The sequence below is a fragment of the Rhinolophus hipposideros genome (assembly GCF_964194185.1).
Source record: "Rhinolophus hipposideros genome assembly, chromosome: 12".
Taxonomy (NCBI): domain Eukaryota; kingdom Metazoa; phylum Chordata; class Mammalia; order Chiroptera; family Rhinolophidae; genus Rhinolophus; species Rhinolophus hipposideros.
Genome location: NC_138058.1, coordinates 3142454 through 3164759, shown reverse-complemented (window position 1 = coordinate 3164759; position 22306 = coordinate 3142454). Strand labels below are relative to the sequence as shown.

Sequence of the window (22306 nt, the reverse complement as noted above, 5' to 3'; positions counted from 1 at the left end):
TACAGGAGCGAGGGCTGCAGCCCGCACAGGACACTGGTCGCAGATGGGGGAAGGGGCTGCCTCCCACTGGTTTGGAGGCCAGCTCCCATCCTGTGCGACCTGTCCTGACTCTCTCGGGCCCTCAATTCAGTTTAGGAAGCATTGTTTAACATCAACACAGCAGCCCCACTTACTGAGTGGCGACCAGGAGGAAGGAGGCAATGGCACCAAAGCCATTCAGAAAGCCTCCCGTAGGTCTGCCGGCTGCCAATGGCTCGAACACACGGTTGGGCCCTGTGGGGCCCATTTCTCATTCTGGGCAGGACAGGGGGCTAGATGAGAAGCTGGATGTCAGGGTGCCCCTGACCAGGTGACTGCCAAGCCAAACCCAGCAGCCCCACCACACTCAGCCCTGTCATTGTCCCATCCCTCCTCCCCACCCCAGCCCACCTCAACCATCCAGTGACCCCAAGCTCATTAGGTCAGACGTAGCAGTAGCTACCCCTTCTTGCTGACTGCCGTTCTCTTCCCAAACATCGCTGATACCCTAATTTCTATGGAACTTGGGTGCTGGCCATGCTGTGTGGCTGAGGGCCCTGGCATATGCAAACCCTGATCCCACGGAGTTCCCTGGGGAATGTCCCAGAGGGAGGCAGCAAAGGTAGGCCTAAGTGAGGCTTATGCCTGGTAAGAAGGGGGACATGCAGAATTCCCTCCAAACCCTCACATGCCTGTCTTCATAGCAACCAGGTTTCAACCACCAAAGTGCCTGGTGCTCCTGGGCCAAACAGAGAAAAGAATTTGAGACGGCAGTTAGGGGGGGTAATGGGCCAAACGGGGGTGGGGGCCCAGGATTCCTGACACGGAGCTGTGAGCTTGTGTGATGTCACCTGGGGGGCCCTTTGGAGGTCTCCAGCGTGGGGTTGTAGTGGAGCTGGAGGAAGGCGAGACGATGGGCAGAGGTGTCCCCTGAGAGGCACAGAGGTCAGTGTGTCCTTCTTTGGCAGAGGTCTACACCACGCCGTTCTCTGGTCTGTTTTCTCTGGCCCCTCTGAGACCCAGGTTATGAGCTCTGGAATATTCCAGCTTGAGCTCCACAGTTGAACCCTTCCCCTTTGCACATGGAGGTGACCTCACTAAAGACTTCCCATGACATCATAGTATCTCAAATCGGCCTTTGCTCAACAAATACTTGTTGAAGCCAAGACGGCTGGCTTTGCACATGCAGTACAAGGAGAGGGAGCCAGCGTGGGTCTCGCGGGAAGAGTGGGGCTGGCAGTCAAGTCCTGCCCATTCCCTCAGTGCCCACCCCTCATGCATTAGGGGTCCCCTGGCTGGGCAGGTGCAGTGGGAGGCAGGCCCCCTTTGGATGTTTGCTGACTGCCCCCAGCCCCGCTCCCCTCACGCCACACTGCAGGGAGCCCTGGCATTGCCTCCTTGGGGGCCAGTGGAAGGTTCCAGCCACAGAGCCCTGGCCCGTCCCTGACCTCCCCTGCTCCCTCTGGCTTTTTCATACCTGGCAGGGAGCCTGCCCCACTGTCCCCAGCAAACTTCCTATGGGAGTAATAAGCGTCTTCATACCTTGTTCATTCATGGCTGGCATCACCCATCTGGACGTGTGGACTGGGTGTGTGAGGAAGGGTCCTGCCCGTCCCTGCAGGCGGGCTGTACCAGAGCACGCGTGGCCTTCCCTGGGTTTCCCCTTCCAGCCCGCATCCACTTTCCTGTGGCCTGTCAAAGGCCACGGCCTGCTTGTCTAGACCGATGGGAGGGGTTTTGTTTGGGTTCAGCTGACCAGCCCGGCTTTTATCCTATTAGCTGTCTCAGTAGCCGAGATTTTATTGGAGTAGACGGTCCCGGGGCTTTCAAAAAGGAAGAGTTTGGAGACTGATGACCTGGTCCAAACCTCTCTTTCCAAATGAAGAAAACCACAGCCTGGAAAGATTAAAATTTCAGCTGACTAGTTAGTAGGCAGCTTCTGCTATCAGCCCATCAAGTGTCAGTCCCCTTATGGGGACTCCACATGTGACTATTGTCCTTCACACCTTTGCTCCAGCCAAGACCCCCTTCAATGGGACAGTTCCCACAGCTGGTCCTTAGGGCTGCATTTCTGCCCTGGGCCTGCCGAACACCAGCTCTGAGCCCAGCGCTGGCAGCTCCTGAGACGAGGGCTGGGTCATGCCGGGGACTGCTGCCCCACAGAGATGGGCCGGCCAGCTGGTTCTGCTGGTTTCCAGGGCCACAGTTTCCTGCTGACCCAAGAGGGGCTCCTGACTCCTTAGGAGGAGGTTCAGGCCAAGGTGAAGTGTACACACTGGGGCTGGAGCAGAGCTGCCAGTCGTGCTGGCTCTTTACAGTGTGTCACTGACTTCTCAGGGGAAACGGTGGTGGCACTGTCCGCCTGCCTTCACTCCATCATTTCTTTTGACACAGACCAAAGAGGAGCTCATTACCTCTGCGAGGAAGGTTGCGATGTCGGGACAAAGCTTCGCCCAACTTCTCCACATTGTCGCTGAGCGCTGCACTGATGCCAGGTGTTTGCAGGAGCTTCTGTGCGCTCTGGAACACGTGCAGACAACGAGCAACCAGCTCCACATCATCTCCAGGTGGGGACATTGTGGGAACGTGGTGGGGATGGGTGTGGGACACTGTGGGGATGGCTGTTTTTGTGTTGATGATATCGCATGTTGTAATGTGAGTATGGGACGGTTTCGTTTCCGCCCGAGTCCCTTAACATCTGCAGCGCACACTAGTCAGTAACAAATCTTTACTGGTAATATTCTGATGTGATGGAAAGCTGGGTAGTTAAAACTGTCATCCATCACTGTGACACATGGAAACATCACCAAGGCCAGAGGGTATGAACTGTGTTTAAATTAAAAATAAAGCCTGGTCACTGTTCTCCAGGAAATAATGTTTTAGGTACCAGGTCGTTCCAGATTAGCCACGCACACTTATCTGCTGCAGGTACAGGACCTGTGACCAACTGCCGAATTTCAAATAGGGGGTAGTTGTCAGGGTTCTCGGGGTTATTTGCGTTAGGCATGGTAAGACGCACAAACGTGGAAAAGGCTCATGAAGGAAGAAGACCCTCACAGACCCTAGAAAGAGGATGCCACGCAGGGCCAGGCAGGGCAGCACCGGGCTCTGTGAGCAGCAGGAGTGATGGGAAACAGGCCAGAGACTCGCTGGTTTCGTGGAAGGAATGCGCGAGGCTTAGGGTAGGCTCTGCAGTACAGGCTGTCCCTGCGTGTGTGGGCCTGGCCATGGTGGTGGGGTGTGCATTTGCTCGGTTAGTTTGCATATGGGAGGGCAGTCACTGAGTATCTCTGGGAATTGAACCCCTGGAAGGGGCCGTCTGCCCAACGTCGGCAGGGGCCCAAGATGCCAGCACCCCAGAATAAAGATAAGGAGTGGATCATGCAGGTGTGTCTGTCAAGCTCTCGATCCTCTAAAAGTCCTGAGATTTCATCCAAGTTCACCACTTAAGTCTCATGGTGCCTTCGTTTTCAATGGTGATAAACAACTTGTGTCACTGAATTCAGTTATGTTTAGTTTAAAACAGAAACTGTTGAGGTGTGTGATTCCCTCAGAAAGTACTAGCCCGATCTTTGGTTAGAACCTTTGCTCCAAGTCCTGAATGAAACAAAATGTCTTGTTGTCTTTCATCCTATGTGGATGCTGGCATTTGTTCTGCACTTCTCTGTATTTTCATTAAAAACATGCTTCTTCTTGTTAACGTACAGATAATGCATGAGTATCCAAATCTACATTTTATTTTCAACTGTTAAATGGCACCTTTAGAACAGCCTTTCTCTGACAGTCCCCACAAAGGCTCATGGTGTCACCTTCTGGTGTCTGTATTTGAGATGGTGTAATGTCAGCTGCTTTCCTCCCATAAACTCCAAGTGTGAAGGCCTCCCTGGCAAGAAGCAAGTCCTCTGAGGAGCTCCTGGTGGGGAATGCACAGCAGGTCCTCCACGCTGTCGGCAAGACCATGAAGGCTGCAGAGGCAGCGAGCCTCAGGGTGAGTGCTGGTCTCAAGCTGCATTGGTGTAGAGCACACGTGCATGGCACTGTGACTCAGTTCACAGGTCGAGAGGAACATGATAAACTGTAGACATTCTGAGCAAACTCTACCTTCTTAGCTGTTAAATTCAACCCTTCCTTCTCGACCCTGCCACCTGGTGTCGTGAGTTGCAGGTTGGCTGATTTCTATCCACCTACCTTCAGCTTCACTGATTCTACCTTCAGCTGTGTCCGTTCTGCTAATGAGCCTGTCAAAGCATTCTTTATCTACTACGGTGGTTTTTCTTACTTTTAGCATTTCTGTCCGATTGTTTCTAACAGTTTGCATCTCCGTGCTAAAATTCTCCACCGGTCCATGCATTTTGTCTACTTTTTCCACGAACATCAGTAATATATTAACTGCAGTTATTTTAAACTTCCTACCGGATAGTGTCAACATGTGGCTTATATCTGAGTTTGGGTTTTTTGATTCCTTGTCTATCAACAGTGGATTGTTTTTCTCTCCCTCCCACCCCCTTTTGCATGTCTTATAATTTCCATTGAAAACTTGACTTTATGTGTAGACTGGCAGAGATGAAATGAATAGTGTACATGCCTGAAAATGGGCATCCTCACTTAGACCTTTCACATGGGGTGAGTCAGGGCAGTCAGGAGTTGAGCTGAGTGTGGGTGTTATTGTTATAGTGACCCTTTGGTGCACCACTGGCTTCAAATTCCCTAGCATTACTTTTGTGTGTAGTTGGGGGGTTTGGATTTTTATCAACATTCCTGCGCTACTCTCAGCTTGAGGCTTGCCTTGTGAGTGTGCACCTCAGCGCTGCTCTTCTCCAGGTTCTTGTGTCTCCCATAGCTTACTTGTCACTTGTGACTTGAGGCCTGGAGAGGAGAGGGTGGCGTTCACCACTGTCCTCATTCAGCCTTAATTGTAGGTAGGCCTGGTGTCCCAGGTCTCAGGATTGGGACTTTCTCAGTGATTCTGCTTCTTCCTTAGCAATAGGAGATTTTCAGCAATATGAATCCAGGATGATTTTCTGCTTCTTCCTCAGGGGTAGACCCTGTATTGTGTTCACTTTCTACAATTGACCTATGCCCTAGGGATGACAGTTTGCTGCCTTCCCTTAGTGACTTCAGGCTTTTGTTCCATTAGGAAACAATGTGGACAGAGCTTTGGGTCCTTGTCACAGTGGTGGCTGCTTCCCCCCCCACCCCACAGCCCACACTGCAAGGAGCCATTCTCAACCACCTGTCCTACCCCAAATCTTTCTCACAGTCCCAGGGAGGGCCTAGAGAAAGCCTGAGAGCAGGTGTTCAAGAAAAGTTATGATTTTGTGGATTATCTGACTTTTTCTTGTTGTTAGGGTGGGAGCAAGACTCTTTCCAGGTTTCTGTATCCTGAGTAGAGGATGGAAATGGGAAATATTTGAGTGCCCAAGAGAACACTGCCTAGGGCCTTGGCACGAGCTGACATGGGCATCATTCTACCTGTGACATGCATCTCTGCCCCCGTCTCTTCAGCAAGTTCTCCCATATCTGGCTCCTTCTATTCTTTAGGCACCACATTAAATCCCACCTCCTTAGAAGGAGGAAACACCCCCACTGTGTCTAAACTACAGCACACCCAGTTTTCTCTATTTAGTGCCTTGTACGATTCCTTGGTAGCACTTATCAGTTTGTAGTTATATTTCTCTGTGTTCTTCCCCTGGCAATTATGTATTTGTCTGGCTCTTTTATTAGGATGTAAGCTCCATGAAGCCACAGGCCTCGACCAGTGGGCTGGTGTATGGGGGTGCTGAGTACACATAGGCAGAATTTTTTATTTCAACTTTTGAGAAACTGTGTACCAGTTAAGACCACAGAGTTATAAAATAGACACACCCAGGGGAAAGCGTTTGAAAACTGTGCGTATTTTAGCTACAAGTTCCAGAGTCCCTTGAATATGAAGAAGGCTGAGAGGAAAGCTGGGTCCGGCCCCCGTGTAGCAGTGTCTTTCCCCGAAGCACAACCATAGCCTCCTACTGACCCTGAGGCACCAGCTGACCGGCCAGTCCCCACGCCCCGATCTCCAGGCCACCCAGAGCAGGACAGCCTGAGAGTAAGGCCAAGTGTCCACTGTGACCCAGCTCAGCTCAGGCTAGGGGCCAGACCCACAGAGAGTTTTCATAGAGCAAAATGAATAGGCAAGGTCCAAAAGGAGGCAAAATTAGGGGGAAAGAGATTTTTTTTTTTTTACTACATTCTCAGAAGACAACGTAAGATCCTTTGCCCTGTTGCGCTTCTCCTTCCATCTTGGGAACCTCTTCAAACACCATTCTTCGGTTTCTGGTAAATGAGGGCTAGAAAGTCAGAAAAGCAGCTTCAACTCGCACTCCCCAGTCCTCTCGCTCGGAGCCCTCCCCCAAGAGCTCCATCCAGCAGACAGGGGAGCCCACGGCCAGCCAGTGCTGAGCTCTGTCTGTCTCCTGCAGGGTCTGACACACCCGTCCCCTGATCCGGAGGAACTGGACGTCGTTGCCTTGTGCATGCGGTGGAGGCGGAAACTGCTCCGGCACAGGCTTCGGGACACTCGGAACCTGGACGGTGGCGAGCTGGGCCCGTGCACCACGAGCGCCGACCCCGCCCCCTCAACTCGCGGCCCTGGGGCCCCGGTTCCAGAAGCTGTATGAAAGCTAACATAAGCTCTCCGAGTCGGATTCTGTTGACGTGGACGCTGGCTGCCCATGGGTACCAGCCTGTGGGGACACAGGTGACACGGCGGATTGGAGGGGTGCTCACTGTCATTAGTAACCCATCTTGCCACTGTGTGTGCTAGGCCTCACCCTGTCACTGTCATCCTTCCTGTGCGGTGAGGAGCTGTCCAGCGATGGCACCGCCGGAGTTTCAGCGCCACCTTCCTGTAAGCGGGTGGCAGCAAGGAGACTGCTAACACCAGCTCCTGGAACACCCGGCGACCCGTCTCAGTGAAGCCTGTGCTGGGTGCAAGCAGCACACCCCTTGGGGCATCTGAGCCAGTGTTCAAACAAAATAGAAACCGGTGCCTCACGGTAAACACCGACCTGTGTTGCCCCACCAGCTACGCTGACGGCCAGGGCATGCCACGCTGACCTCTGGGGACTTGCCGGAAGGCAGGCCGACCTTTAGCGTATCCATGGGCCGCAGAGCTCAGTTCGCACAACTCATACGAGGAAAGCAATGGTTTCTATGCCTTTATAGCACTGGGGGGGAGCCTGCAGCTTTGTGTGAGTCCTGGGGTGACCCCCGACCACAATTGCTGGCCTCTGTCCACACCTGGGTACGCCGTGACCCTCTCTTTGGCTGGGAAGTGCTCCCAGGGAGCATCAAGCACCTGCCTTCACAGACTTGGCTTCTCCTCAGCTCTTAACAGCTGACGAGCATCAGGGGACGGGGGGGGGGGGAACCCCTTTGCTGAGTGGTCACGTCGTGCTGTCAGAGGGCACCATGCCACACGGGAACAGTGAGTGCCCAGAGAATCAGGACGGAGTAAAACTGCTCGTCGGTGTGGCTGCTCCACAGAGTGAGGAGGCTTCCCAGAATCTCAGACAGGAACCAGCTGCCACAACCCACCGTCCCCCAGAAAACATGTGGGCACGCGTCTCCGCTTGCTTGTCTTTTCCTCAGAATTTTCAGGGGTGAGAGGAAAAGCTTCCTTCACCCCAGTCCTCTCCTGCCTGGCCCTCCATGACACTCTGGTCATCAACATATTGAAGGGGACAAAGGGACCCAGACAGTCATTTCAAACCAGGCTACTGGACTGCTGCAAAATCCCACTTTTGAGTGTCAAAGCTGAGTGTTACCTTTATTCCCTGTGTGGTCTTTGAAACAAACGATAATGGTCTCTTCCTCTCTTCTGTCCATAGTCCTCTGTCCATCCATCCTAGGATGGATGTCACAAGCCAATGAGGCAAGTTCACAAACTCAGAAAGACAAGAGAAATCCCATGAATGATCTTAAAAACAACACACCTTTTAAAGGCCATTTCAGATGCTACCTCAGGGGTGGAGACAGAGCTAGGATGTAGAGAGGCCTCGCTCACCTTTGGGCAAAGCGTGTCTGCAGGTCCTAAGGATGCCCGGGTCCCTCCGAGGTCTGCTGTGCTGCTTGCCTAGAGCAATGGAAAATCGGCTTGTCCTCGGTTATGGCTAATACACCCCTATTGGAATTCTGATTTGCTTTATAGGAACGCCTTGGTCTTTCCACTTCCTTGGGTGCCACCATGATGGCAGTGGTGCCCATATTCACTGCTCTGATCCCACCTCCAGCAGTTGGCTGTCTTGCAGATCCCAGAAAGAGTTATTAGCATTTTTCTCTTACTCTACACACTCAGTGTACACTGGGAGATAACTAAGTGTGTGAGCCTTTCCCAAGCCTTTTCTAAGTAGAAACCAATTTATTCAGTCAACAAGTATGTATTGAGCATTGTATTAATGGTGTCCGAGGATGTGTTGTAGTGAAAAGAAATGATGTATGTGGACATGTCATGGTGAGTAATAAATAGCCACTGCTACGCGGCACTTGATTCTGGCTGGTCCCCTACTTTAGCTTAAGGCAAAATTGTCACGCTTTGCATAAACGCGAGTTCTCTATCCTTTCTAACCTGCGGTTACCAGACAAAGAGGGGGATTTACGATCATCTTGTCTGAAGTCCCTTTCAAGAAGAAAAAAAATTAGATTTTAATTCTCCAGATAAAACGAAAGCTTTTTCTGCCTGTAGACACCATGTGCTGAGCGGACGCGAAGTTTGCGGTTATGCGAGGGAGCCTGTGCCGTGAGTCACCCAAGACGACGCTAATTAGCTAATTAGCCTCCTAAGGGGAGGGTGCAGCCCCTTCACAGGCAGTGAGGGATCGCTTCACAAAACCCAGACCACGATTCTGCAGCCTCTGAGCAGGGTCTGGGAAGGCTACTGGAAAAGTCACTCCCACTTGTGTTTTGTGCAACCTGAGAACACCCTGACTTGGGAAGCTGTTGGATGAGCAAATGAAAGGGATTCGGAGGAGGCATTTGTGCCAAGGGAGTGAGTTGTCACCAGAGTTGGGCTCGCCCTTCCGGGACCGCAGGTGTGTGCAACCTCATCGCTGACAAGGTGACAGCCAGCTCCTGCGGCCGACGAGCGTCCTGTCCTGCATCCCCGTGGCGGTCGGGCGGCGACACCTGTGCACACCCGGCCAGCACACCCTGGGTCCGGCTGTAATTGCTGTCAACACTTGGTGGCGCGGCCGCGCCGAGCCGATGGACGTGGCATCCGAGGGCGAGGGCCGCAGCAGCCCGTGTGAAGACGGTGGAGGGGACAGGCTGGGCCTCTGTGTCCATCACGCGCTTCTTCTGTTCCTTGGACTTTCCAGGTTCTGTGCCCTGGATCACGTTATCCTCGCCACCACAGGGCAGTGTGACTTTGCAGTGCGACTTCACCGTCCTCACTGAAGAAGCCGTCCGCCTTAACCATCTCTGGAACCCAACACCCAACGGCGGACCCTACGTGCTGAAATCGCGGCAAGTCTCCATTTTGTGATGAGGAAGCGACGCCTGGTGACGCCCGGACTTACCTCCTGTCATATGGCTCGGGGGACGGTGCCGGTTCCCAGGGACGGAGTGTCCACCACAAGCAAGGCTGGGGCGCCCTCACTCGAGACGGAACACATGCGAACAGAAGCAGGAAAACATCTCCTAATGAGGTCCTCTAACCTAGGAGGGAAGCTGACAGTGGCCTTGTCGTTACTCAGGACTGTGGGGGAGGAATGGCCAGGCTCTCGGGGTGAGACTCTAATCCGGTCCTTAGCAGCACCTTTGCCAGCAGCCTCGGATGCAGACTCGCCAAGAAAACTAAGCGAAAGGAAGGCAAGCAAGGTGCTTCCTGGAGGAGGCGCGGTAGGAGGGGGCCTTGGCGCGACCGTCGCTGTGCTACTGCAGCAGTCTCTGTGGACCAAGGGGACAACGAAGGACAAGCTCACTGCCACCCCCTCGTGTGAGTACATGGCTTCCCCGTACTGTCGTTCAGTGCCAAAGAGTTGTTCAAGCAAAGCCATGTGCTGCCAGACAGATATTATTAGAAACGTTTTTATTTAAAGTCAGACATGCAAAGGTGTCACAGAAAAACAATGACAGGAACTCGCAATAACACAATGTAACTTAGAAAGTAATTATACAGCGAGGACAAATAATAGACGGTCCTGATTTTACCAAGTGATCTGCTCATCCTCACGCAGACTAATTTATTGATTCGGCAAAACAGCCTTTGTTGGAAACTTTTGAATGGTAGAGTAACAATTTAGCTAATCTATTAAGCTGGTAGCTCCTAAAACCTCCCAGAGTGAAAACAATCCAGGCAGTGTTTCCCTAACATTTGAGGTACAACCTGGGGAACTGAAATAGTAAGGCTAGGGAGACGAAGAAAACCCCATCTCATACTGAATAGGTTCACGTGGATTTCAGCCCACAGGGGTGCTTGTGGATCTATTGTGAGTCTGGACACAGCTCCCCACCACACACACACACACAGGCAGCCAGATGCACGCGCATACACACACGTATATACACACACACATGGCATCCGAGGACACAAGTGCCACCAGTGTCTTTGCCACGTGCAGGCACAGAAGCCCTAGACTAAGAACACAGTGGCCTGGGCCCTGCCACCCGGGTCTTTGCTGAGCCCTTCCTGTATCCTGTATAGGGGAGCAGTGGGTTTAGGGCAGGGAGTGTAAAGGTTTTTTTAAAACTTTGGCAAGTTAAGTGTACAAGTAACTATTTCTTGATTGTCACTTTTATAAGGAAGTATCACTCTGCCACTTGAAAGATATTCTAACTTATTTGACTTCCCTCTCAAACATTTGGAGGGCAAACTCCTGTAAAACACAGGTGGACTAGAACTTCTTACCTGTAATATGGTTCGTTTATTATTTTCCACCTTCTCTATTTAAAAAACATACAAAAGGTAGAGTCTGTCACTGACAACTGACCCCAAGATCTTGCTCGTAATGGAGCTATAGGAACACAGCTTTAAAAAAAAAGTTGGGCCTCTATGTATTTAATTCCTTTACAATACACTCTATACCATGTTTCCCCGAAAATAAGATCAGGTCTTACATTAAGTTTTGCTCCAAAAGATGCATTAGGGCTTATGTTCAGGGGATGTCATCCGGAAAAATCATGCTAGGGCTTATTTTCTAGTTAGTTCTCATTTTTGGGGAAACACAGTAACAGATCCGATAAAACAGTATTACCTAATGCAACCAGTCACCGATTCCATGAGAAGCAGCCAAGAAGTCACGAGGAGGCTGAGACTGGGAAGGGCAGCAATGGAAGAACTAGGAAAGGTCACCAAGAGCACAGATGTGTCATTAGGACCAAGGCCGAGACCAGCCACCCCCTCGTGTTCCCAATTCCTACGCACTGAATTTCTTGAAAGCTGGACAGTGCAGAGGCTGAGAGGAATAAAATGATTCATTTGAAATTCGTGCTGGGGGAGAGCTCTGCGGACCCCCTGGAGCCCCAGAAAGACGCACCAGTGGGTCAGAGCAAACAAACTAAGCCTGGAACACCACTGGAGGCAAAGGGACAAGATGAAGCTGTCCTACTTCAGACACATCGTGACAAGGCCGGGTTCTCCGGGAAAGACAAGAATGCTGGGAAAATAGGAGGCAGAGGGGAGACGAAGGCCAAACGTGAGATGGACTGACTCCATAAAGCCAGAGGCTGTCTCCAGGAGCTGTTGGGGACAGGACACTGTGGACGTCACTCATTCGTGCAGTCACCAGGAGGCACAACCGACTCAATGGAACGTCACACACAGAGAGTAATGAGTCAAGAAGTATGGGGCCTGATAATTCACAAAACTGATTTTTTGGTAAAATGCTACAATTAGCTGTACATCAACTTTTAAAAATAAATTCTAAGTTTAAAAAAGCAAGAGATTCAAGGATGAATAGAGCTATAAAACACTGTTCCAAGAACTCAGTCTTGTCTGAAGAAACAGATGTCTGCTGTGCCCACACGGTTCTGCCTCAAAGGGCAGTGAAGGCCGTGTGAGGACCAAACATAGGACCCACGTTTAGAGCCCAATTCACGAGTTGAAGAGTAAATTACTGTTCATGGTGTTAGGGAAAAAAAAAGTTAAATGCAACTGGAAATTCACTAGGTTAGTCACATCTTCATAATTTTAGTTGATATCTTGAGGAGAACTGAAAGGTGGAAGTTAGAAAAATACATTTAAAAATAAAAACATAAGATTCTGGTTATACAGTTCTTTCTGTCACAGAAAGAGTCTTCCATAGATCTATAGGAATAAATCACTGATCTATTCAAACATCTGCAAGGAAGCAGTAAAGTTACCTTGTAGGTCTGGAGCATTCTTAAGAGTTACGATTACCGTAGAAATGTTTAACTCCTAAGTAATGCTGTACCTTCCCAGTGCGCGGCTGATGGGGGAGGGAAGAAAGTAGGGGCCTGTGTCTACAGAACAAGGTCTACGTCATGAACTGTATTTCTTCTAATGCAATATGTGGCTTTGTCACATCTGACAGCACCTGTGAAATCTAAACCTGGATGGATTCAGGGAGCAATCAAGAAGCAGTTAACAAAGCACCTACTGTGTGCCTAGAGCTAGGCTTGATGCTATGGGGAAACAGAAAAGTAAGAAGACACATAGGACCTGCTTTAAAAGCACAAAATACAGTTTAAAATGTGCTTTATTAACTTTTATTTAAAAATTAGAAACTCTAAACATTCTGTTGATGTTAATCTAATGCCTTTAGGTCTGTATCCTCCTTTCTTGGGTCTGTATCTTCTTTTCTTGGGGCTGTATCCTCCTTCTTAGGTTTGTGTCCTTCCTTCTTAGGTCGGTATTCTCCTTTCTTAGGTCGGTATCCTTCCTTCTTAGGTCTGCACCATTTTTCTTAGGTCTGTACCCTTCCCAAGAAAGGGAGGCAAATCTGGGCTTTGTTACAACTGGTAGATACTGCTGATAATGTAATATACTCAAAACAAAACCCGAGTGATACAGCAAATGGCAGCTGCTGACACTGGTTCTGCAAATCACATGAAGCTACTTGACAAAAAGGCATTATGTACATGCTAAATCAGGGCACATCAGGGAGGAAAACAGCCTTCAACATTCAGGCCCTGTTTGGTCACATTTTGTCGAAGCTTGGATTTCCTAAAGCCAGAATTATTTAAACTAAGTTCGCTAATGACTGCTATGTGCTACTAGACTTTGTTTTGAGCGTATTAATTACCAAATGCTGCCAATCCATTTTTGAAAAGACCATTACAAGCCTTCATTTTAGAAACTGACAGAAAGCTCACCTACTAAATGTTGCAGGGGCCTTGTCAGTGGACCGCCTGACTACAGATCCCTGTCCGAGGTGCAGCCCCCCAGCCCAGAGCGGGAACTTGGGGCGCATCTCCACCAGAAGACTCTATGTAGTGCAGACAAAAAGATTTTGACAAACCCTCACATCTAGGCCCCTGGAACTTCCAAACATCAAGTTGCCATTAACCAAAGGAAAATGACACCTTTATCAAGCAAGTCACTCCCCAAAACTTGCAGAAACATGACCAAGAGATGGGCGTGAGGAGCCGTTGTTTCTGAGAGCCCAGAACTCATACTGAACAAGCTGGCCACTCTGCCCACACCACCACTCAAGCTGAGCACACACACCACATAGCACGCACGGTCACAGCACTGTGGGCACCCCACCACCTACTCAACTCTCACGAAGGAAGTCCTTTGTCTTCCTGACACACATTGTGAAAGAAAACTGCTAACGTGATGGATTAACATTCTCTGGAGCAACTTCTCAGGCAATTCTCCTGTGTCTTCAATGTGTATCATCCGAAATTCCACAAATTTGGTGAAACACACAGACCATATCATGTTCTTTGGGACTTTGTACAACTTCATGCACCCTATTGGGAGTGTAATGATTATGTTTGTGAAAGTCACAAAGCAGTTTTATCTTTACAAACACTTTAATAACTCACTCACACCTTACATCAAATCTGTGGGCAGTCACAAGTACATCCACTTCACAGGGAAGGAACTAGACACTGAGATAAAATGCCTATAAATCCATTCAGAACAAGAACAGGAATTCATGGCCTTCAAACCTCCTGCCCTCATATGTTCGCCTCTCCTCCCTCTCCTAATTAATTCAGCAGAATGCCATCTGAATATGCATACAGGGTTCCTTTAGCAATCAACCATTCTTCCCTTCTTACAAGCAGTAGGACTAGCAAGAAGAACTGAAAGCCCTATGCAAGTTAAAAGACAGACAAACCTGAGCAAAGATGATTTCCTAATCAGGCTGCTTTGGCTGAGCCTGACTCTGGGGCTTGGCGCACATGGCTGGGTCACACAGGCGTCCCTGCAGAAGCAGACCTAACTGCTGTTTGAATCACTCCAACATTTGGTTCATTTTCAAGGTTCAGAATGAGGTCCTAACTGAGAAAGCTCCAGAGGCAGGAGTGTGGAGCAAAAACTAAACAAGACATGGGAAGTCATCACTCAATTCAAATTATGATCACCCAGGAATCCCGTCAACACTCTGCTCTAACCGTGTTCAACACCCATGTGAGGTGATATGGACAGCTATCACATCTTCCAGACTCTTAAGACACAAGTTACACCTGTTACCTATAAATGTTTGGCTTCTAAGAACAGGGACACACATACTTTTCAGTGTACTAGTGTAAATCAAATTCCATGGATTCTAAAAACACCCTTCACTATAAAGAGGAGCTTATTCATTGGGGAAAATGGCTGCTTATTAAATTTTGGTGAGAAAATAGGAAAAAAAATATTAGAATAATCCAGGTTGACCGGCTATAACAGAATATCCCCTAAAGTTACCTCAATTAAGAAAGCATCACAAATAGAAATCATTATTTTAAACATAAATAAAACATTTTCATATAAAATATAGTTAAAATTTTAAAGTTGAGTCCAAACTGTCTTGTGAAATTGCCTCTAGGACACCAGTTGGTATAATAGGGACTCAAGAATACAGAGTAAATGAACATATTTTGCATTCATGGTTTTTAAAGCTCACTTTTTAATTAATCTTTTACTATCTCTCTTAGTAGTAAAAAAAGAGTCTGTTAAGAATTTGGATTCCATTCTGATCTCTGACAAAGATAGAAAGAAAGATAATCTTTTTTTCTGTCAGTTCTATCCATTTTATTGACTTTTCAATGAACAATAAAATTTGTTTGGACAGCAAATCAGAAAATACTTTCTATGATGGCTTTAAACTGCATTTGTAATCTCAAAATGATATCCAGAGCCATTTTAGGGAACAATGTAACCAAAGCAGAAAGAGCAGGTCTTCCCTTCCCAGTCCCTCCAGCCCCACAGACGTCGGTGGGCAGAGGCGTTCCCCTAACTGCAACCCCATGGACCTGCACACATAGCAACACGGTAAAGGGAGAAGCAAGCGGAAACCGTGGCACTGACCTGAAACCACATGCCATCTGAGAGTCAGCTTCCCACAGAAACACTTGGCTCTGTGTTTCTGACATCACTTCTCAAGCGTATTTGTTTTCATCCAAGGACTTTTTTCCTGCACTTTCATTATCTTTTATGATGAAAGGCTCCTTTTCAAATTACTGAAATTGTTACCAAAAATACTGCCGTAAGCTCCAGCTCAAGACATGAATGTCACTGTAATACTTAGTTTCTGTTATAAATAATAAATGTATAAAACAAATAGGGCTATTATTTTATACTGCAATAAATACACAAAAATGAATATACATTATTTTTCATAAAAATACAATTTATAACCAAGTTAGGAGATTTCCAAACTAAGAGGACATGAAATCCTTCCCGTCATAGCACAGCAGTCACAGGGACCTGGGAGTTTCTTTATTGGCAGGCACACAGCTGAATATGCCATCTCTGTGTATTCCTCCTATTTAAGAAACAATATGGAACCTGCACATTTAAAACATTATCAATGCAGAAATTGGTACAGACTCTCACGGGATCTTTTCAAATTGTGTTAAAAATTGCTAAGGTCATGATGAATACAATTATTGCAGCTACATCATTTGAAAAAGTAATATAAATTATGGTGCTGAAGACAAAAAACATCACAACACACAAACATCACAATGTGACAGCAGTTAACTCACAACTATTTAATAGGAAAAATTAAATTTAAAAAGTTATGTTAGAGGACTTGGGAAGTTTTCACTTTAGCAAAACAATCTATGTATCTCCAACTTCTATGATACAGTAAAATACTTTTAAAAGATATGACATTCAAATGCTTCATTTACACAAATAATATCGCCCACACTAATAAAAGGGATGCCTTAAACATGAACTGCTCTGCTAATTGTGATTAAAAAATGCTTTCTTTACTTCATTTTACATTTTAGCTAGCAGTTAGCATTCCATATTAATCAGGTATGTATTGACAAATAGAGAGGATCCCAGTCAAAATACTGTTTCCCAAAAGGTACATATTGCTCGAAACTACAACCATATAAAAGTGGTAATTAGTTATCCAAATTATGAAAGACAACTGGCAGATATTCAGGTGGAGTTGAGTTCATGATGGTTTATTTACAACGGAAGTACTTTTACTGAAGCTAACATGATCTATAAGTTTCTATGTCAATTACTACAGTCTCTTTTAAAGTTATAAAAATATTATATAAAATGCCACAGGCTTTAGAGGATATAACTTCATGTGGTTCTGATACTAGCAGCTGAAAAGTGTTTATAATTTAAAAATAAATAAACTATAGAGGTAAACTAGTTACAAAACAGCAGAAGACTGCAATAGTCACAAGACTGAAAAGAACTGCCTAATTACACGATAGCTAGCAAAATGGTGAAGCAGTTGGATCAAAAGTTTTAAAAACCTCTCTCAGAGACTTGTCATCTGTTTCCCTACTGGGGCCATCATCGGGGGTGGGGCTCAGCTGTCCGGGCTGCTGTGACTGCCTTGGGTCGCTGTACTGGGGTCTAATCAAGCCTGTCAGCGCCTGAACGGGGAGACTGTGCAGTGCGGGGCCCTGGCCAGCACAGGCGCTCCCGGGGGCATCTGCCTGTGGGTCAGCGGGCCCATCGACAGTGCCTTCCGTGTCCGGAGTGCTTTTCTGTGGCAGGACTGCCTCCCCAGGAGAAGGCTCCTTTCTGTCACTACTTCCTGTCTTGTGGTTCTCCGCAGTCCCTGCTGCTGGCTCTGATGTAGGTGACGCAGCCTGCTGCTCCCTAGGGTCATACAAACCAGTGCCACTGAGAGCTGAACAGGGAGGCCCCAGTGGAAGGGCAGCTGAAGCGGGCTGCTTAGGGGTGCACGGAGGCGCAGCCCCGAGCCCAGAGCTGCTGCTCCCGGTCCCTGAGGGCTGCGAGGCTGAGTGAGGCCCAGGCCCACTCTGTGATGTGTGCGACTGCTTCACGACCACCTGCTGAGCCGCCCTGCTGTGCAGCCTGTGAAGTCTGGGATCACATTTTCTTTGCAGCCGAGGGTCTCCTAATTTACTTGGACTGTGTGAGTCGCCACACTGTTCCGGGTGGCCCTCTCTGTTGGCTGTGTTAGTTTTGGCTTTGGCTGTTAATTTTGAATCGACGGGCACTGCGCTGGGGTGAAGATCGCGTTTCGCATCCCACAACTTACTGAGCCTTTGGTCAGCGATAAGCGGGGGCAGAGGTAAACTGATCGACGACACGGGGTCAGGTTTAGGCAAAGGGACTGGGAGCAAGTCTTCTGGAGCCCACACGATGTGTTTTGCGAAGTTGGGCTTGGTAAGGATAATGTCCATTTTAATGTGACTGAACTGTCTCAGCTGTGACCTTGGATCCTGGAGCACAACACTGGGGGAAGTGTCCAGAGGTATCAAGGAAGCCTTTTCTCTCAGCTCTCTTTCCATGTCCTCCTCCTCCTCATCTCCTCTCCTGTGTTTGACGTCAGCGCCAGCATCTGCGTGACGTAAACCGCACTTTGCTGCGCCAGCGGAGGGGCCAACATGCCCACTCCCGTCCCCTCTCAGCCTCCTGGGGTCCCATGCCAGCCTGAGACCCCGGGCAGCAGACTCAGACTTCCTACCGTCGTGCCTTGGGACAGTCCTAAGTCGAGGGTCAACGACCTGGCTCCCTTTACTCTTCTCTTTAGCAAGTCTCGGGTCAGCAGGGGTACTGGGTTCTGAGGAAGGCTGCTGATTCCTTAAAGTTTCTGTCTGTTTCTGCAGTGTTTTCAGGATTGACTTGACACTGCTTCCTTCTTCCTCTTCACTACTGGAATACCAGTTAACAGTATCATCTAAATGCAGACAAACACTTATTATAAAAAATGCAGCATTCGTATTAGACCTTAATTAAGATAAAAAAACACACACTGTTGCTGAAATAAGTGAGGTCTAATTTCAAGAAAGTGCATCACCGAAGTACCAGTTTCAACACTAGAACAAGGTAAGATGTCAGGAATTGTAACGATCAATTCTGTCACTATACTCCATAAAAAGCAAGCTGTGACATTAGAACATGTGCCATGTCCTTACAGCCAGAGAAAGTCAGGGCCTTTCATTCCAACGGGTCCAAGGGAACTCATGGAGTGTGTGACATGCCAGGGAGTGGGGTGGGGTGGGGGGGAGATAGTCTGTGGAAAGAACACTAATGCTTTGGATCTCTTTAAGCCAAGCAACCCTTAAACTCTGGATTTATCAATGCAGCAGGAAGAGATATAAAAAAATATTTGGAAAGAAAACAGAACACTGATAACATATATGGTTGAGGAAGCACAGGAATTGAGCAAATGAGGGGCAAGGTGGAGGCCTTTGTGTTTATACTTTACTACATTTTTAGATGTTTGATCTATGTGAATATATTAGCTACCCAAACATTAAATTTAAAATAACAAATAAGAGGAACATCCTCGAGTTTATATACTTGTCCTTCCTGAGAACACTCTGGGGCTTACTCCCAAAGCCCACTTAACCCTCCCTTGTGTGTTAGACACGAAGTTGTGCTTAACTACCAGAGGCCTACTCTCTCGTGAGCAGGAGGGATTAGAGCGTGATTACTCTCCATTCCGACACACACGGGCTGGCTGACTTTCCCCCACCCTAGAATATCCTGGATTGACAGACTATCATCATCTCATTTTAACTCCTCACACTGCTCACTAATGTGTTTCCACTACATGGAACTCGTGTTACACACTTAGTTTGCACAGAGCAGTGCTCACAAGACGAGTAGTGGCCTTTAGGGTGGGGTGTGGCTTATGATGGAATACACTATGTCACTATGGCAAGAAGTTTTACTGGTATCTCAGTGTCTGGAAATATGGCTTCTGGATACCAGGTCCCTTTACTTCTTCTCCTTGATCTCCAGGAAGCCCAGAGCTGGGCTTGTGATTCACTTTGAGTGTTTCTGTACATTAACTTCACTCCTCATAGAATTTGTTACCTGACCCCAATATGTAAGAAGCTACTTTAGTCTCACTTTCATATCAATATATTTTATAAGCAGTCAAATCCTTTTTGCAATGGATATAGTACAGAAGGAAAGGAGAACAGCAGAAACAGGCCAACAGACAGCAGATATTAGATAGGAAATGATGGTTAACAGCTTTTTATCAAAGGGCAGCTAAGATTTATAAAGATAGTAAACTTTATAAAAATAGTGCTCGCTTCGGAGCACATATACTAAAATTGGAACGATACGGAGAAGATTAGCATGGCCTCTGTGCAAGGATGACATGCAAATTTGAGAAGCGTTCCATATTTTTTCAGTTTCTTAGACTACTTGTCATGGTATTTTTCTGTAGAATGCATCTTCCAATAGTTTTATTATTTAAAAAGTTTTTTCCCCACAAAACTGTCTGTGTTTTGGGCTTAATAAATTTGAAATTGCCGATTAAAAAAAACCTTTATAAAATAAACACAAACACAAAAAACCTAGTGGGTCAAGACTTTTTCTGTATGCAGAGAAAATAGCCCTCAAAAAACATCACCAATTGTATATTATATTATAGTATAAAATTTTATATCATCTAGAAAAGTTTTAATCTTGTTTATGAAAACATGAAACTCTGTAAGACCTTATAGAAAGATTACCATTAAATGGTTGTTTCTTAAAATTAAGTTTTAGTGCTTAAAGGAATGAATATAAACTGTATAGGAAATTAACAGGAATCCTTCATTTCCCTGCAGTATAAAGTTAATATTACCTTCTTTGAAAATATAACAAATAATGTTCATATAATAAATAGCCCGTAGCTACCGAGTATTACCTAATTTTGCACAGTTATTCATAAATTTTATTTAAGAATGGTCAAAACTTATCAATTTTGTAATTCATGAGAATAGGATGCTTTAAACTTTTCTCTCCTTAACTGAACAAATTGCTGTACATTTATCAATATCAAAACTACTAAGTAAACTAGTGTCTCCACATAATCTTTTATATTAAAAAATAATATTCCTCGGGGTGGCCGGTTAGCTCAGTTGGTTAGAGCATGGTGCTGAAAACACCAAGATTGCTGGTTCGATCCCCGCATGGGCCAATGTGAGCTGCGCCCTCCTCAAAAAAAAAAAAAAAAAAAAAATAAGGAAAAAGATTCCTTCATAATATAGCAGAACTTGAAGTATACAGACTACGCCCATCAAAATTTGTCTAATATCTGAACTTGGTCTAGAAGTCAAAATTCCTGAACAGGAGGGTGGCTTGTTCCTTTTCTTCCAAAAAACCCCAAAAAGGCCTCGTAGAGAGTCGCTCACCCGGGCCTCCTACTCTAGCTTCAGATTTACTCACTGCTTCCAGTCAAGGCCTTGGCAGTGACTCACTAAGGCACTGATGGTCCTGCAGACCACAGACCATCCCAGCAAGACAGGACAGGAGCTTCCAAGGTGAACTGGAAATAAGAGTAGACCATTCAGAGCAACTCCGTTCTCAAACTTTAACCCAGTCAAGGGTTGAGTGACCCAAACAGGAGAGAAGCTTAACACCTGACACACCTTCTTCCTTGCTTGGTGCCCTCTGAGGCTGGGTGCTGCTTGGTTCTTCATCGTCTTGGTACTTCTGAGTAAGTCGGACAAAAAGAGCTCTCTGCACTGCGGGGAGGAGCCCTGGTGCAGGCAGGGGTCCGGGGCCTGTCATGTTGCTGCTGTCATCGTACCCACTCCCAGGGTTTGGTGAGTCTTGACCAATAGGAGGCTGATGCTGGGCAAACTCACCGTGCCACAGCCCATCTACACGTGAAACACAGAAAGGGCCACGCAGTGAGTTAGCACAAAACTCCACTAGAGAACATCACAGCGAGTAGAAGAAACTGAAGCTCTAAGAATGATATTTGACGGTCAAATTACTGTGATTGTACATATTTTTAAAAGTCATCTAAAGCTTGACTGTTACAAGTGTTTGGTTAAATTTAAAATGTATTTTAAGGTCTCAATTTCACCACATTTTACTTAGCTTTATTTAAAACATACACTCTTATCACGCTTTAAATGGAAAACAGGACTCCAAATTTTACATTAGAAATGAGTTATTTCAAAAGGTAAACTTACCACTAGAGTTACTGGGCGGCTGAAAACTGTGTACAGCATGCTGTGAGTAGTAATTATCATAAAACTCGGCGGGGTTCTGTAGGGCCTCATAACTGGCGCTGAGCTGCATTTCACCAGGACCCGGTGGGTGTGATGAGCCTGGACAACAGTGATTCTCTCTGGGAACACTCATCACATGCTCTGCAAAGCTCGGGCAGTGGTAGGCACCACTCATACCTGGTGCTGTCAGAGGTGCTTCCGGGGGCACAAACACTGCAGCGTGACTGTGAGGACCCACAGCCCCAGGGGGAGCAGGTGGCGCAGGCGGGCTCTGTGGCATGGATCCTGCACACGGGTGACGTCCAGGGGATCCTGGGTGCGTCCCAGGGCTGCTGTGCTCCTGAGACATATTAGCTCCAGCACCTGGACTTGACCCAGAACTATAGATGTGCTGCGGATGCGGGCTGCTTTCCTGAAACTGTGGACCTGGTGGTGAGGCACTGCTGTAAAATGCTGGTGGCCTGGAAACAGAAAGAACAGTATTTCCTAGTTCCAAGGAAAGCAGCAAACAAGCACGCCAAGTTTCTGAATAGATATTGGTTACGTGTATTTTTCTATATCAGAATTGGATACTAAGAAGCAATTTATTCTCTATTATTTATAACTGGAAACACCAACATGTACACCTTGCTTTCATTTTAGCCCATAGTCTTCTTAATTGCTGCTACTATCAGCTGTTCTAGAATTTACTCATTATTGATATTTTGCAAACTATGCAAAGTACAAA

The 22306-nt window shown here is 47.2% G+C and overlaps 2 protein-coding genes across 3 annotated transcripts in view; one reads left to right on the top strand and one right to left on the bottom strand.

The window, feature by feature from the left end:
* The window catches only part of LOC308505746 (uncharacterized protein), a gene marked incomplete at its 5' end in the record, with an annotated part of 38040 nt that extends 29549 nt beyond the window's left edge, over nt 1-8491 (top strand). Inside the window, 3 exons of the mRNA XM_081068426.1 lie at nt 2413-2585; nt 3889-4006; nt 6474-8491. Coding sequence (XP_080924552.1) covers nt 2413-2585; nt 3889-4006; nt 6474-6671 — 489 coding nt within the window. The 3' untranslated portion in view covers nt 6672-8491. The remainder of the gene's footprint in view (nt 1-2412; nt 2586-3888; nt 4007-6473) is intronic.
* Nucleotides 8492-10077: 1586 nt separating this feature from the next.
* ZC3H6 (zinc finger CCCH-type containing 6) overlaps nt 10078-22306 on the bottom strand; it is a 63004-nt gene continuing 50775 nt past the window's right edge. For both annotated transcript variants that reach the window (XM_081068356.1, XM_081068357.1), the window contains 3 exons: nt 21541-22040; nt 20989-21222; nt 10078-18293 (listed from right to left, as the gene is read on the bottom strand). In XM_081068356.1, the coding sequence (XP_080924482.1) occupies nt 16852-18293; nt 20989-21222; nt 21541-22040 (2176 nt within the window). In that variant the 3' untranslated portion in view covers nt 10078-16851. The remainder of the gene's footprint in view (nt 18294-20988; nt 21223-21540; nt 22041-22306) is intronic.